At 50.5% G+C, this 17,595-nt stretch overlaps 1 protein-coding gene across 1 annotated transcript in view; it reads right to left on the minus strand.

Moving 5' to 3' along the window:
- LOC103808672 (A disintegrin and metalloproteinase with thrombospondin motifs 10-like) overlaps nt 1-17,595 on the minus strand; it is a gene marked incomplete at its 3' end in the record, with an annotated part of 35,939 nt that overhangs the window by 17,008 nt on the left and 1,336 nt on the right. Inside the window, exons 2-6 of the mRNA XM_009081479.1 lie at nt 11,769-12,133; nt 6,670-6,829; nt 4,159-4,376; nt 2,877-2,960; nt 2,342-2,487 (exon numbers count right to left, since the gene is read on the minus strand). Coding sequence (XP_009079727.1) covers nt 2,342-2,487; nt 2,877-2,960; nt 4,159-4,376; nt 6,670-6,829; nt 11,769-12,133 — 973 coding nt within the window. The remainder of the gene's footprint in view (nt 1-2,341; nt 2,488-2,876; nt 2,961-4,158; nt 4,377-6,669; nt 6,830-11,768; nt 12,134-17,595) is intronic.

Genomic DNA, 17,595 nt, shown 5'->3' on the forward strand with positions numbered 1-17,595 from the left:
TCAAGGTGACTCTTCCCTCTGTTCCTGGCCTCAGATTCCAGCCGTTGCATCAAAGAATTGACTGTTTGCACATCGTTAGCTGCAGACAAGGAAAAGCTAAAACAAGGACAGCAAAAATCTCCTCCAAATGGAAATGCAGCACCCTTGCAATGGGAGGTGGCAGCAGCATCAAAAGAGACCAGTTTGGGTTAGAGAGTGAATATTCATGTTTATCCACAGAGATAAACCACATGCCCTCCCTGCTTCTGTTCAAATACCTTCTCCAGCAGGAGAGACTCCCCAGATGTTTTGCAAAACCTGGGCTGAAAGGGACCAGGCTAATGCTGAGATCTGTGCAGGGTGGGCAGGTGGGGGGACAAGGTGCAGCTGCACTGGGACAACCCCAGAGCCAGGCTGGGGTGTTGCAAGAAGGATGCTGACCATGGGGTGGGTTTGGGGACACATGTGATGAGCAGGACCATCCAATACTGCTCACCCCAGTGATCCCACAGGGATGAGAGTATAGAGTCATAGAATTTAAGGGTTGGAATGGACCTTACAGATCATCTAGTCCCAACCCTCCCTGCCCTGGGCAGGGACACCTCCTCACTAGATCAGGTTGCACAAGGTCTCATCCAGCCTGGCCTTGAACACTGCCAGGGTTGGGGCAGCCACAGCCTCCCTGGGCAACGTGTGCTAGTGTCTCACCAGGGAGCAGGGAGTGAGCAAGTGATAGCACATGATGGGTTAAGCCTAACACATTCCTGGTGATGGCTCCTGTCCCTTTGGCCCCTGGTGCTCTCTGGAAGTGTCCAAACCTCTCACCCCTGGCAGGAAACTGAGCAAGTGAAAAACATTTGTTGCTTTGTTTTGAGCAAATACCATTCAAGCCTTTGGAGGCTCTGGTTTGACACGTCCCTGCAAGAGAAAAAAGCCTGCAGCTCAGCAAGATGTTATCAGAGACAGGGAATTTATTAGAGCCGGGGCTGGATGCACTGGTGCTGTCCAAGCCTGGCGTGGCCAGCCCAGCCAGTCACTCTGGGTTAGCTCAAACATCTGGTGGGAGGACGAAGAACTCGGAGCTGGTGTTTGCATCCCACGAGTGTGTGGTGGGAGGGAAGGAAAAGCAGATGCCACAGCTCCTGGAGGATGAGAATGTGGGGCTAAGGGACCTTTTGCTTGCTCCTCTGCTCTTGCTTGTGGGCTCTCATCTCACAAGCTCCCCAGGAGGGATGCACCAGGTTCCCACTGGCAATGGGGATTGGAGCAGGAGAGCAGCACATGGACAACGAAATCAGCTCCCACTTGGAGGCTCCCCTCTCCAGCACTTCCATTTCATAACCTTCCTCCTCTCCACATAAGAGGAGGGGAAAGGCACAAACTTGGGTTTGCCTTTGGCCACTCTCCAGGATGTTTCCCCTCTACCCAAGCAGGGTTCATGCAGGCACATGGGACACAGCCAGGAGCACCTCCAAGAGCAGCCTCTTGGCACTCTTTGTCCCCTCCTTCCAGCCCTCCCTTCAGATCCTCTGTCCTAACAGCCACCCTGCTGTTCCTTCCACTGCCTCTGTCATCCTCTCTGCATCTTTCTTCCTCCTGATCATCCATCCATCCTTCCTGCTGTCCCTCATGTATCCTCTGCTGCTCCAGGCTCGAGCACTCACCTATTCTGACAGGGGTTACTTGCCTCGTGTGTGAAGGTTTAGACCCTTTCACCCAGCCCTCAAGGTCTAATCCAGCATCCAGGTTACACTGCTGACCTCAGCTGTTGTTACAGAAGCACAGAAACACAGGCAGGGCAGGACTGCTCTTGTCCTAAGGGAGTTGGGATGAACTCACTACTTCAAGGGTATCCACCAAGGAGAGAGTTCAGCCTGACATGTAAGCAGGTAAAATGAGGTGAGCCAAATCTCATACTGGCTGGAGCACTCTGTCATGCTGCTCAGGTTCCAGTTGTACCCTCTTTACCTTTCACAGCAGGGGCAGACAGGGCTCTCTGTTTCCGGACGATGCCTGCATCTCTATGACTCCAGGGTGGACTCCAACACGTGCCCAACATCAGTGCACACACTGCACCATTGCCTTGTGGTGCACAAATATCTGTGGCTGCAAATTAAGCTCCTTAAAAGCCCAACAAAGACCAAGGGAAGATGCTGCACGATGATAACTATTTGAACTGGAAGATGATAACTATCAGAACTGCAACAATCTGCATTGCTGTGAGGGAACTGGCACATGCTCAGCCTGAGGGACAGACACTGCCAGGCAGCACATGGGACAGAAGCCTTGGATGAGCCACTTGGCCAGAGGCAGAGGACACCCCCTGAGGGGACAGGGCTGCCAGGGCTGGGTTCAGCCTTACCTGGTGATCAGCACTGCAGTATCATGGTTGGCTATGCCATTCTCAGGGATAGCATTTCCGTTGCCATTCCTGTTCACAATGGATTTCTGCCACTTGCAGAAGCTGTCCAGGGATTTCCCAGCGTGGTGGTTAATCTCTAGTGTGGGCTGGAATGGAAGCAATAGGATAGTGTGTTCCCAGGAAAGCTCTGATAAGAAGGCACTGCCTATTCCATGCCAGCAGAGAACTCACACCAGTCCACACACTCCCAGCTGTTCATGGAGGCCACGGGAAAGTAAGAAAAGTGGGACTTTAGGAGCACTACAGCTACTTAAACCTCCCTAAAGTCACTTTATCATAGAAAAACATCCTCAGAGACCAGAGGTCTCCTCAGCCCATGGCCTGAACCCAGTCCTTTGGTGCCATTAGAAGGATGTGGAGCACCCAGCAGGCTGCACTGGGGGGATCTCCTGGGGCTGACATCCAAGGGGAACACAGGGACCAGCAAAGGGAGTGCAGACACAGGACAGAAGAAGCTCAGCAAAGCACACCTTACCTGATCCTCGGTGAGAAGAATCAGCCGTGTCACCAGGATATTGACAATATTGCCCAGACTTGAGTCCTGGAAAAGTTTGGCAACCTGACCTCCAAGAAACAAGAAAAGAGGAGTCTTAAAAATGAGCTCAGTGACTGGGGTACGCTGCAATTGGTGGGTGAGATGGCATGGGCTGGGCACACATGAGGGAGTCGTGGCTGCAGGGTCTGAACACATTGTTTTTAGAAAGCAGAAATGGGTATGGGACTCCATGTTACCACTTGGATTTCAGAATCTCCTAAACCATGTTCAGACCTTGCTCTCTCCTTCTGGGGAGAATCAGCAGTGAAGTCAACATCCCCCAGCACCTGCTCCTTGCCTGGAGCTCAGGTGGGGAATCCTCACAGTCCTGGCATTGCACACACCCAGGGATGAAGCTTTGCTGAGTGCCCATGGCAGGGAAGGACACAGCAGCTCTCAGAAATCCGTTGCCACACGGTGGGTGTTTCAGAGCAGATGAAACAGTTGGAAACAGTATTGTTTTAAAATCTGGCATCTGCTTTAGAAATGCAAACAGAGCGAGCCATGAAAAGAGATCCTGCAGAGGACAGGACAAAGAGCCATCACAGAGGGGCTTTCAGCAGATTGATGGATAACTTCCAAGCCTATCTCACCTCACAGGAGGATTCAGCATGGCCAATTCAGGCTGTTAATACATCCAGCCTGGTATCCTGCTGCCAGCAATGACCCAAACCCAGAGGCACAGGCACTGTGATATGGAAGAACGAGGGTATTTCTGCAGACCCCTCATGCTGCTCAGCCCCCAAGCGTGAGAGCTCACTGTCCTTATGCTTTCCCATGTGTTTCTCAGCTTGGCTGGCTCTATTTGCAATGCTAATTTGAGATGAGAGATGCTGTTCAAAGAAAGGCCTTTGTTCTCCCAGCCCAGATCTGGCCTGTGGCAAGGTCAGATGGGCCAGAGTTTACCTCTCCTACGGTGCCTCTCCTTTACAACAGAGTCCCTGCAGGCTCCAGGGTACCACTGCTCATGAGCAGCAGCAGCCTGTCAGGATTTTTGACCCAAAAGTCTTCCCTTTGAGCATGAGAAGAAGCCACTGCCACCTTGGAACAGATCTAATTTCCCCACTGTGCTCCCATCTTGCTTGTCCCCTTGCAGGAGAAGCACATGGCACCCTCTGCCAAGCCCAGACATTTGGGGTGATGAACAGGAGCTATTCCTGCTTCAGGGTGTGTGAGCCCCCCAGGGGTGTCCCAAGGTTCATGGTGTGGTTATAACACTTACAATATTCATGATGGCCAGGATGTACTGCTCTATGTCCCTCCTCCCATGGTACCCCACCATCATCTTGTCAGCCACCACCAGGGTCTCCACGTAGCGCTCAGTGCTGACAGATCTCTTCAGGGGCAGCTGCCCTCGCTGGCTGTGGTTGCCTGATGGTTTCAGAGGAGAGGGCTTCAGTGTCCGCAGCCACCAGTGCCTCCCCTTCCAGGGTTTCTCATCTGAGGAGGGAAAAAAGATGTTCCTGTTGCCCTCCAGCAGTAACACAGCAGCACACAGAGGTGAGAGGTGTGCAGGATGAGCTTGGTTTAAGGGAAGGAAAGATCATTGTGGGGATATTTATGTACCTGTGCAGGAATCACAGTGACTTTATTGGTGCAGTGATGAAGTGAATAGTTTCTTGTGGGGGCTTTTTGAGTTTGGGGGGGCGGGGTTTAAACACAAAGTTTGGAAAATAATGCCATATAACAAAATATCTAAGTGGAAAAGTCACAATTAAAAATAAACTGCATGAACCATCACTTATTTCTGAATATATTTGCTTACAAATGTTTGTGTCCTTCTAAAGAGAAGACACTTTGGGCATAGCTAAAGGAGCTGCTTAAATGTAATTCAGAAGCTCACTCAGCATTGCTGATCCACTGCCCTGTAGGTAGCATTCGTTCAGCCTGTGGAAAATGTCCTTGCTGCAGCCCAGGGCTATCCCTGTGCTCCTGCCAACCCTGCTGGCATCCTACCTGCCCTCCTGCTCAGGAAGTGTGTGCCCATCCTGCTGTAGCCCCACACACCTCTGTGCTGCACAGTCCTGCCCTCACCTCTGTCCCAGGGTGGATTTAGAGACTATATAGACATGACTTGAAAATAAAGCCATTGCAGATCATTTCCTCTTTTCAGATCCTGCCAGGATCTGAATTTAGGACTTGGCTTTTCCTCCACAGAAGTGTCTGCAACCTCCAAATCAGGAGGTTTGTAGGACTTTGCTCCAGGCTTCAAGTGCTATTGACCCAACCCTAGGGATGTCCATATCAGGGCCATCAGATCCAAACCCTTAGCCTGGAGAGCACAGGGAGGAGAGCTGAGTGGGTGACTACAGTCTGCCCTGCCAGGAATGTTGGCTGGGTCCTTTTCCTCTGCTCTGATGCTGCATAATTACACATCCAGCATGACTGGGGAGATGGGCAGACCACAGGCAGCCCCAAAACCTATTAGCTTTGGCTCCTCCAGTTGATCTGAGGGAGGTTGTGGGGGTGCTGAAACACCAGGTGAGCTGAGCAGATCAGGACAGATCCAGTCTGCAGGACGAGGGGACAGGGCAGCTTTGCACAGTTGCACTCTGGTTGTTCTGAACTGTATTTGGCCTATGGCTCCCACTGCACAGTCTTTGCTTTCCAAGAAGCAATTAGGAGCAGGCTAAATTTTTTCTGGAAGCTAGGGAATGTGGCAAAGAGTCAGCAGAAGGGGAGTCTGCTGGAGCTTCATCCAACGTGGCTTTGGGAGCTGGGATGGGAGGAGCTGGGCCAGGGAAGCACAGGATGTCTCCAGAGATGCTGATGGATCTGGGGAAACTCAGAGCCTGCTCAGAGCAGAGTGGCAGTGCCTTGGATTCTCCAGAGGTTCCATCCTTTCCAGCAGTGACCCTTCATCTTGGTCAAGTGCCACCACTGGGGCAGTGAATGAACATCCAGAAGTGACACACAAACCTACAGGAGCAGCTGGGAACAAACTGATCCATAAAAAGTCAGCCAGCTCCTGTGCAGGGATGGCATCTCCTCTCATCCTGGTGGAGCCTGGGGAAACCTCTGTAAACTGAGGGAGTGTCATTCTGTGGGCATGCAACGTTTTGGGTAGATGGAGAAACTTTGCCTATTCACAAGGGCTGGGGATTTCAGCCAGGCTCTGGGACACAGAGTGACAAGAAGAGCAGGAGGAGAAGGGTGTGTGAGGAGGGGCCAGGGCAGATCTGTGTGAGTCCTTTAGGAAGCCAAAGGCCTGTAAACACAACACTGGGATAGATGTACAGTTGCCATTCTCTCTAAACATCCCCCAGAGACCCCTGTGGCCAGCCAGGTCCCACATCCCACTCTCCAAGGCATCTTTCCACCTTGTCTCTAACAGCATCAGAGCTATCTCAACGTGGACATGATCTCCAGTGACTGAAACCCAAAGACAAATCTCTGCTGATCATGCGTAAGCTGCGATTTCTCAATACACTGTAAGCCAGCCAAATCTGGGAGAATTTTTCTTAAGAACAATAAGAGGCATTTTTTCCTTTTCTATTCCATCTTCTATTTACAAATTGTTGCTGTGAAGAGCAGAGTAGGAGAGCTTTCCAAAGACCAGGCCACCAGAAATGCTTAACAGGGGTAAAAGCAAACACCAGAAAACTTTCTTGAATGCAAGAGATAAATTTGGTTCTTTGCCACCTAGAGCAGTGTGGACATCCAAAGCCTGTTCTGTTGGGATATTCCCAACCTGTAGTGGGATGGATTGAGGAATTGCTGTGGGTACAGATACCTAGCACTCCACAGGCTGCATCCATGTGTGGGTACTGGAGAGATGAGCGCTTGTACACGACGTGGGGGCTGCCCTTGCCCTCACTCCCTGTGCTGACGTTGGCTCCAGGGCTCAGAGGCTCAATGAAATATTCCTCCTCATCTGCGACGATCACCCCGTGCTGCAGGAGAGGGAAGGCAATAAAAAGAGGTGAAAAGAGAACTTGGGGGGGCCATACTGGTGGCTTCCCATAGTGAGCTTTCTGATGATTAACCACTGAATTTCTGGGGACTGACAAATGCTTTGGAAAATGCAAAGGAATCTTGCGTTTACGCACAAACACTGAACTATATGAACCTACAGACCAGAGAAAACTGAGCCAGATGGTCATGGATGCCTTGGGACATCTGTGTTCACTAAAGTCCTCTGGAAATCACAGTCTTTCCTTGCTAAATTATGAATGAGTTGTTTCCTATTCCACCCACTCAGTCTCATTGAGGGCTGCCCGTGGGATCCTAAATACCATACAGTCAAATAACAGCACAACTGAGCAAGGGGATTTGCCTCCTGTACTTTTTAACCTCACCAAAGGACCTTTGAAAGCAGCTCAGGACCATCACCACCAGGTAAGAAACTGAAGCACAGAGCTGCAGAGAAGTGCGGATGCTCAGCAACTTTGGAGAAACACATCAAATCTTTAAAATCTGAAGTCTGATTAGCCAGAGACAACCAGCAGGAGCCACAACCCTTCTCTGCAGCCTGGAATGGGCATCACAGCACCTTGTACACCTTGGACTGGCCACCTCAGTTGGATGATCTTGTTTATGCTCTCTTATTTGTTTGGGGTCTTTAGTTCTTTGACTGACTGCAGCTCAGCTGTAAGCCCAGGCTTTGCTCTCTGCAAGTGGACCTACTTAGGAGACAGTGATGACCAGACCCCAGCAGGATGAGCAGCCAAACCCACCAGGTGCTTGCAAGATCCTTCCTCTGCAGCTGGTCTGATCCTCACAGCAAGCTTTCCCTCTGCCTGAAGAGTCTGAGCAACCTAGAGTTTCTGGGAGCCCAACATAAGCTCCATCTCTGTAACAACTCCTGGCATTGAGTCTCCAAGAAATGTGCTGTGCCATCAACTGAACTTTACCAGCAAGCAACCAAGGCACAGAAATATACTTGACATGGCTCAAGCATGATCCCAAAAGTCCAAGACTCACATTACCTCACTGTCCTCCCACTCCTTGTGTGCAACCATACATCTGAGTGCAGAGACAGCCCTGCCCTGTCACCAGCTCAGCACCAGTGATGTCCTTTGGATGTCACAGCACTTTATCAGCTCCCTCTGTGCACGGAGGACAGGAGCCCTGCTCTGCCAGAATGGAGAGTGGAGAAGCAGCTCTCTGTAAAACACCTTGAGGCCTTTGCATGGAAGGTACCACCTGTGTAACAGCACTATTGCTGGGTGTTCATGGGGACAGTCTCTCCGGGGTGGACGCTCCCTCCATCATCAGGCTCTCCCTCTCTCCCTCCCTGCCCTGAAAGCTGAATCAGGGCAGTGTGTGTGCAGCGAAGTCCCCATCTCCAGAGTGCCCAGGGATTTCCTCCTGCACCAGGCTCTGTTGCTCTTGGCTCAGCTCCACCTTTTCAAACACAAGTGAGGTACTGTGAGGTTAGCCTGGCGAGGGCTCCGGCGGAAAGCCGAGTGTCGGCCGGGGAAGCCAGCTGGCTGCTGGCTTTATGGGATGGGGAGAAGGAGGTCACCACCAGCTTGGGACAGAGCACAAGGAGGGGAGACCATGTCCTGCCCAAAACTCATGTACCACTGCAAAAGGGATGCTCTTACTCCAACCCTCTGCAGAGCACGAGAAACTCCACCGCCTGCCTGGCATCCTCCGGCAACAAAGCTTGGCCATCGTAGGAGTCTGAAAAGAGTCCCATCACTGACCCCAAGGACTGAGCTCTGAGGTCCAAGCACTGGCCATGACACAAGGCTGTTGAAAGAGAGTGGTGAGAAGCCCTTAGGGAGATCCCTGTGGTTTGTGGGGGAGCTGAACTGAATATCCTGCCTATGATTCACCCAGGTCATCTGCAGAGCAAGGATGGTTTATGCTATTAGCTTATGACCACACTTCAGAAAAGAACAACTGCGATTCAGCTCTTCCACCTCCTTGTACATACACAGTTCATCATCTGCCTCAGCAGCAGGGCCATCTGCCCTGCTCCAAGTGTTCGTGTTCATGCTGACTTCAGAGGCCTTTTCAGGTGAAAGCATCATTTCAGCACACACACAGAGCAGCTGTGGCTGCCCCATCCATGGAGGTGTTCAAGATCCTGTTGGATGGTACTTGGAGCAACCTGATCTAGTGGAAGATGTCCCTGCCCATGGCAGGGGTTGGCCTAGGTAATATCTAAGATCCTTTCCAACCCAAGCCATCCTATGTTCCCCTGATGACACAGGGTTGAAACTTGGCCTTTCAGCTGTCCCTTGATGAGCTTTAACACAAGATGTAAGAGAGTGGCGTTTCTCTCCTCACTCTTTTCTCCTCACTGACTGTTTTGATGGTAGGACACAGATCCTTTGGATCTCATGCAGCCAGTGGGATGAAACATGGCTTTGCTTGAGACAGGGATTTCAACTCCTGGCCAGGCTGAGGCAAAGCTGCCCAGGCTGCAGCTGCTCTGTGCTTGGCTCTGCTGGCAGCTCACAGCTCTGTGTGTTTTGAAAAATGGACCATGTTGCCCTTTGCTTCCGACAGCTTAAGCCTGGGTGATTTTCTCTCGCTGAGCCTGAGGCCCAGCACAGTGTGACCTCCATGGGAGATGTGTGAGGTGAGCCATGCAGCCTGCCTGCCCTCAGGCCAGTGTGATGGTGCCTGTGGCCAGGAAGAAGATGCCAATAGGAGTATGCTCAGATATTGGCATCAAAGCTGATGTGCTGTGAGAGTTGCATCGGGAGGGTGTTCAAAAACAAAGCAGTTTATAATGGTACTCCTTACAGACACAAAAATTCCTGAGGGATGTGGGAGTTTGAGAACAGGAGGATGGCTTGGAGCTTGTTACTGTTTTTACAGGTTTGTGTTGGACACAACCATCCCTTTCCCTCCTCCCCACGCACATCTCACCCCATACTCAGCACCTGGTCCCTGCCTGTGCCTCTTCAAGGTCACAACACACAACTCCCTGTGCAGCATCAGTGAGTCAGGTCTGCACAAACATGGGTTACTGTGTGCAGCTCCCCCCTCAGCATGTGGCAGCATGAACCTGGACCTGGAGACCTCAGCAACTGGGGACCCTCCCCTGTCCCTAGCCATTTCCTCCAAACCAGATGGTGCCTGCCTGGAGGGAGCAAGGGATGGCACAAGTGGATCAGCTGTTACTGATCAACCAGAGCACTGAAAAGATCTTCTCTGGGGTTAAGTACAGCCCCCACTCTGACAGCTAAACAGATTCCAGACTCCTCTTGTCCAAATTCCTGATCCTATCATCCTCACTGACCCAGAAGACCTCCTCCCCCATCCTTGCTGATGTCCATAACTCTCGAGGGCAGAAAGACAGAGTTCAGGAAAAGGAGAGATTGTTGGATGACTCTCCATCCCTCTTTGTGCCTGGCTGCGTTTTCCTCCAGACAGCCCTTGGTATCTCTCCAGAGCTAAACACAGCCTGAGGACTAAATTACCCCAGTTCAAAGTGCTGCTGGGCCATTGCTTGCCCTGGACATGCTGCCCTCTGAAGTGGGAAGGCAGAGTGGTGCCAGATCCCTCCGGAGAGAGCAGCATCCAGCTCACCCTTCAGTGCCTTTGTGAACACCAGTAGATTGTCTGGGAACTTCAGCAGAGTTCCCATGTCTAAACAAAGGGCTGACTGGGGAACCAAGAGTTTATGCAGCTCTGATTTTTGGCTGTGAGATGGAAACATTAGACTCTATGATATAATGAGTCAGATTCTCATTTCTGTTAATAACCCACAGCACTGTTCTGGCAGTGTATTTTAGCAATAAATCAAATGCGAATTCATTCCCATTTGGAAGCTCTTCCACACTGCCAGAATACTGCTCAGAGGTGGGGCTGGAGCATAAATATGAACCTGGCCTACAGAGTCTTTTTCTGCATGTTACCCCTCCAAGGGAGCCATCACCCTTGGGATTCACTAACAGGGTATGTTTGCTCCATCTGGCAGGTCAGGAAATGTGCTTTGTGAGCCAGAAATATCAGAAAATCGCAGAAAAATAGGAATGAAAGTCCTTAGTCTATTCCTACTGCTGGAAGAGCTAATGAATCATACCTGGAGGATTTTTGAAAGGCATTTGTCTGGCCTGCTCTTAAAGATCTCCAATGATCTTGCACTCTCCAATCAATCTAGTCCAGAGTTTAGCTGTCCTTGCCACTGATGTGACCATTCAGCTTTCTTGCTGATATTTAAGACCACGATGCCTAGTCTGAGCTGTTAGGACTTGCAAAATCAATCATTCCCACCCTTTTTCCTGCAGCCTTTCTGGTTTTGAGGAATGCTATCTTGTCCCCTCTTGATGTTCTTTTTTTCCTATTGAAAAACTGGTTACTCCAGCTTTTCTCCCAAAAGTGACATTTTTAGCTCCTGAAATACAGGCAGATGTGACTGGGAAGCCCAGGAATGCATCTACAATTGAAGGGATCTCAATGCACTTTTGAAATTCCAGTGGTGCTGTGAAATTCCTGCCCTCCTGCACTTCCTCACTCGCACATGCAAAACATATCTTCTGCTGTTGCTGTTGGAAGTGGTGGGGAGAGTTCTGTGAGAGCCAGAATAATGGTCTAGAGCCTGGATTATCCCATTCCAATTAAAATCCATGGAAAAATGCCCACTGATTTTGGCAGACACTGGTCTACAAGTGAAACATGGAGCAGGAACCCCTACAGATGTGATGAGGGATGTGGCTGTCTTCACCCTCCGCTGACTTTTAACACCAGTGTGCAATATTCTCACTCGACACCAATCCCAAACCTTTCCCACCACATGGATCCACCTGCTGAGATCCACACCTGGTTGCACTTCTACAGCAATGACCCAAGAGGCTGCAATCAGCTGTGCTCTATGGACAGCTCTACTTGTTGGCATTGCCCTTGGCTGGGCAAACCACAGAGACTCACCAGTCCATTGCAGTTGCTGATGGCCACCTTGGAGTTCAGGTATTGATCCTGGAGGTGGCCAGCATAGTGACAGTCCTCGTGGAAGTCATGCTGCCAGTCCATGCCATCTCGCTTCCAGTATTCCACAGTGAAGTGCTCAGCCAGCAGGTTGGAGTGCAGGGTCAGGTTGAGGAGGAACTGGGTTCGGTGGGCAGAGACCTTGTAGAAAACTTGCTGCTCGGATGGCTCGTAGGCCAAGGAGCCCAGACTGCGCCGGGGCCGGGGCTTCAGCTGGCGTCTCATGTCAAAGGTGAGGAAGTCCCCGTTCTGGTCCACTTGGATGGGGAATGCAATTTCATAGTGATCCAGGCTGGAGAGGAACTCCTCTGGAGAGGGAAAGAAACACAGAGGAATGACATTCTGCGAAGAGAGTCTAAGTCAAACACCCAACAGTGTCTGAGCAGAGCTAGAGCCAGCACAAGGCAAAGGGACAAGGTCCTGACACAGATGGTCTGCTCTGTCCAGGCTGCAGGATCCTTGGGATATTCCCAAAGCTCTTCAGCTTACAGAGCTGTGGGCTATCAATAATCCTTGAGCTTTTGGGGTGTAATCTGCCTCCTCTGTAGGTGATGGAGAGAAAGAGACTGGCCCAATCAGGACACCCAAATTCTGTCTGTGGTCTTGGACTACCCCTCAACCCTCCATCTCCACTGGGCAGAGGCATTCCAGGTTGTGCAAACTCTGTGGTTTGGAGGGTTATTTTTACCTGGATCCATTCAGTAACAAACCCAGCAATAAGGTCTCTTCACAATGAGCCTTGAGATGACAATGCCCCAGAAGAAGACAGTCTCACTGACTAACTGCAGGTTCTTCAGAACATCTACAGCTGCCACATGGACCTGCCAACTCTGATAACTCTCACAATAACAGCACCACACCAACCTCCCTGATCAGCTGTGCCAGGGCAAGAGGTACTTGGCATCCTCCTAAAGGGCACAAAGCCACTGTCCTGCAATTCCAATCTTGATATCAAGATAAGAAAGAGGGAAACCAGAATTCCCCAGCTGTGCTGAAAAGGCAGCAAGAGAAGGAGTCAGACATCCCAATTCCCCAGCCAGGTCTCTATCTCTGACACCATCCTGCCCTCCCAGCTCAGCAGCTCAGTGCTCTTTATCATATCAGCCTGGCTTAGCACCTTCTCTTGGGGCACTTGAGCTTTTAAGCCTGTCTTGTCCCACTCAGGAAATGTGCTCTGACAAGGTCACTGTCCAACCCATCTGCCTGTGCTCACACGGTAACGCAACACTTTTGGCTGTCAAACAAATTGGCACTCTGCAGCCTCGACAGAAATTTCTCATTTTCAAAGGAAAGTGTCCCAAGGACTGTGAGACTGGATCTGAGTGGAGGTCAGGCTGTCTCTGACAGCCCTCAGCACCACAGGCTTCAGCAGAAGATGTGAAAAATCATGCACTGGACAGGGCAGCTCCTCTATCACACTCTTCTTCTGAACTTCTCGTAGCTGGAGGTTTTGAACCTCCTGAACCCTCATGGGAGACGGTTTTCCCTCTGTTCACTCTGGAAGAGTCTTATTGTGCTTTCTGCATCCTATTTGTAGTTGTTTCCTAAGCAAACAGGAGGGCCCTGGCTGCTCCAGAGTGGCTGCATTTCTCCTGGCTCCATAGCACCCATCTTCAAAGCCTTCCCAGCCATCAGAAACTTGGACTCCAAATTACACTCTCACCACAGGGCAGCACTGGAAAATTTCCTTTTCCTCTAGTGTGTTTTCCAGTGTGGAAGCCTGACAGGGTGGTTTCCTTGGCCACTGGTAATGGGACAGTCCTTCCCACCAGTTGGATTCAGGGGTTAGCTCCCATCCTTCCAAACCGTAAGCACCTCTGGCACCTCTCCCTTGTCTCAACAAGCCAGAAAGCTAAAAGCCTAATAATTATTTCTGTGCTCCTCCAGCTTCTCCTGCATCCCACCACCTTGTGTGTGATGTGGCCACACCAACAAGGGTGACTATTTGCACTTCAGCAATGATCTCAGGCTTGGAAAAAATTCGCTATCGGAAGTGTTTTGTTTTTCTTTTTCCCTCCTTGCAGTCCACATGGGCTTGAGAAAGAGTGAATCAGAAGGAGGTTTCTACATGATGTGGCTACAAAGGACCTGGGATTTTGTAGCTACAGTATGGGCTGGAGTTTTTGATCCTGACCTGAAACATATGTCCAGGATGGAAATAAGTGTTCAGAGCCTGAGGGTGAGGCTGTGTGTGAGAACCTGAGTGTGTTGTAGTGTTGGTCACTGTGCACCTTCTCAGGAATGGCTCCCTGGAAACTGAGGCACAGGAAGAGCAGTGCCCAACATCACAGGAATGCTTTAGGAAGTGATGCTTAAAATTGGGAATGCCAGAAATGGAAAAAAAAATTATAGAATAGAATCATGGAATGGTTTGGGTTGGATGAGACCTTAAACATCATCTTTTCCAGTTCCCTGCCATGGGCTGGGACACCTTCGAGACCTTAAAGATCATCTTTTCCAGCTCCCTGCCATGGGCTGGGACACCTTCCACTGGACCAGGTTTCTCCAAGACCTGGTTTCTCTCAACCTGGCCTGGAACTTCTCTGAGCAACCTGTGCCAGTGCCTCAGCATCCTCACAGGGACAAATTTCTTCTCAGTAGCTATCTAAATCTAATATTCCTAGTATCTGATGCTATATGCATGACTGTTTTGCTGATGGTCATGCATAATGTTGATAATGAAAAGAGAGTTTCAACACAAGAAAGAAGTTAGTGTCCTTGTGCAGTGCTACAGTTGTCTCCCCCTCTCTAAAAATATCTATGATCAGTTGAGTCTCTAAGGGATTCAGATCTCTTACTCCCTAACCCTGTGTACTCCACCCTACACCATATGTTCTCCAAATCCCTCATTTCCTCATCCCTGACTTGGTCATGCTCCCTATCTAACAGACCATACTAGGAGCTCCCAAGAGCAGGAAAGGCACAGTTGGCCCTTCCATCATGTGCCCTCCGACCCTCAGCCACTTCACACTCTATTAATAGATCTTGGCCTGAGCTCTGCAGCACTGCACCCACCGGATCAGAAGGGTCTGCACTGGAGATAAGCAGTTGGTGTTTCCAGATTGCTGTCAAACTCTTTGGAAGAGATGCTATAAAAAGCCTTTCTCCAGGAAAACCAGCCCATGGTTGTGTGGGATACTGGGCATCCCTGAAGGACCACAATCCTCCCAGGAGAGGGCAAGGGAGAAAGGAGGAAAGGAGGAGGGATGGAGTGTGGGCAGAGGTATCTCACCATCCCATTTCTGGTGGAAAGGGAGCAGGGATGGCAGAGAAAGGGAAAGGATACAGGGCAGGCAGAAGGGTAAGCTGAACATAGAGAAGATAAGAGAGGAGAAAGTGGAGGAGGGAGGATTTTGTTCCCTCCTTGTGTGCTCACCACTGCCTCTTAAGAGCTGCCAAAAGGATGGAAAGGGAGCAGATCTTTCCTCTGGTCTTGTCCCAAAGAGGAGACCCAGCTGCAGCTCAGACATGATTCCTAAGGGATGGCAATGCTATGGGATCCCATGGCTTCAGGCTCCCTAGCATTGTGGCAGTCTCACTACATCATCCAAGGGTCCAGTGGTTTCCACGTGAGCTGGGAACAGTCACATTAGCCCCACCTAATGTTCCATAAAACCAGAATGTCTAATCTATCCCTACAGTTAACCGAAGGTCCTAGCAGAAATTTCCTTTTGATTAAAAACCATTTGGCACTGGTGAGCATGTGCTGAATCCTTGGTTAATTCATAGAACCATTGAATCACAGAAGGTTTGGGTTGGAAGGGGCCTGAAAAATCCTCTCATTCCACCCCTCTGCCATTGGCAGGAACCCCTTCCACTAGACCAGACTGCTCTGTGCCAACCTAGCCTTGAACACTTCCAGGGATGGGACAGCAACAGCTTCTCTGGGCAAGCTGTTCCAATTATCTGAGCTGTTCCCTGTGCTGTTACAGCCTGAGTGGATCTGAACCTCATTACATCTCTGCTGGCTTACAGAGGCCTTCGACACTGTGCTGCTGTTTCCCACAGAGATAATTACAATTTAGGACTATGAGACCTTAATCTTCTTCCTGCATCAATTAAATACACCGATCTGGAATGGTGCACATGGGGCACGTGAATCGTGCTCTGCTGCTGAGTGGAGCAAGTCACTTGGTCAAGATCAGTGGCTTGTTGAAAACACTGGCCTGTATTCTCCAACTGCTCAGTGGAGAGAACAGTGTCTCACCCTCTTGAAAGGGTGTTGTGAGGATTATGCACTTACTATCTCAGCAGCGTGGTGAAGTGTTGAGTAACATCAAGAGGCTGACACCAACTGTTCCAGATGTGGGGAGCCTAAAAAAGCACTCTGACAGCAAGAGGGGCCCATGGGGCAGTCTGACCCTTGGGACTGGACAAGGACTGGACAGGGAAGAGGCCTGTATACCTGGCATGGTGCTCCCATGGCACCATTCTCCACCATGGGCTGAGACTCACCCCCAGACCTGCTCAGTGGCTGCTTCTAGGAGAGCACAAATGCATTAATTTCAGAGAGCCCTTGGGTTTAGCCTGAGGTGTACTAACAAACAGTGCAGGGATTCTTGCTGAGGGAGGATCTGAGCTGCTGTGAGTCAGGCTGGAGGTGATCTGGCAGCGCAGTCCCCGTCACAGTGTGGCTGTGCAGTGAGTGCAGTGCTGCAGATGGAGGGAGGTGTGAACTGATGGACACAGGAGGCCCAGAACAGTCACCCCAAGCACTGCCAGAGGCTTTGGCAAACAGGACCAGAACCTGGGCTTCTTTCAGATTGAAGAAAATCTGCCTGTATAACCTTGCCCAGTGTTTGCACAGCACACAGCTGGGTCTGTCTGCCTCTCACTGTGCTGCAGCAATGCAGTGCCCCATGGGCAGCACTGAGCTGCTGCTCAGCCCCAGAATGGTGCATGGCTTTTGGCTGCCTTGGTTCCTCTTTCCAGTTCTGCTTCACAGGACAACCTATGACCATTGTAACTGCAGCCTGACAGTGTTGCACTACTCACCAGTCAGGGTATGTCAGTGACTTTGTCAGGATTCTGGCTGAGTGCACTGCCAAGGTTTTAACACCTTGCATGGATAAATGTCTAACTTCAGAGCTTCTCACCTCTGATGGGAGTGTTCATATTGCCTCTTAAGAAATGAACATTAAAATACTAGCATTAACCAACTGAACCAGCCTTTGTTACCTGTCTGTGTTGTTTTGTAATCTATGCTGGCACAAACCAGCCAACCTCAATATCCAGTCCCTTCACTCCTACCCTGGAATAAAACCATGTACAAAAGCACAAATCCATATACAAGAGACCCACATTCTGCTTTCCTTCAGTCCCTTGTGTGTGACTGTATTTAAACACGAGACCATTAGACACACATGGACACACAAGATGGGTACAAAGTACTCACTCCTGAGCAGGTTTGAGCAGTTGCTACTGGTTCTGGGCCCCTCAATTCAGGAAGGATATTGAGGTGCTGGAGCAGGTCCAGAGAAGAGCAACGAGGCTGGGGAAGGGACTGGAGCACAAGTGCCATGAGGAGAGGGTGAGGGAGCTGGGGGTGTTCAGCCTGGAGCAGAGGAGGCTCAGGGGAGACCTTAGCACCCTCTGCAACTCCCTGACAGGAGGTTGGAGTCAGGTGGGGGTTGGTCTCTTCTCCCAGGCAACCAGCAGCAGGACAAGAGGGCACAGACTCAAGCTCTGCCAGGGGAGGGTTAGGTTGGAGACTAGGAAGAGATTTTTTAGAGAGAGAGTGCTCAGGCATTGGAATGTGCTGCCCAGGGAG

Source organism: Acanthisitta chloris, unplaced genomic scaffold (assembly GCF_000695815.1).
Source record: "Acanthisitta chloris isolate BGI_N310 unplaced genomic scaffold, ASM69581v1 scaffold15910, whole genome shotgun sequence".
NCBI lineage: Eukaryota > Metazoa > Chordata > Aves > Passeriformes > Acanthisittidae > Acanthisitta > Acanthisitta chloris.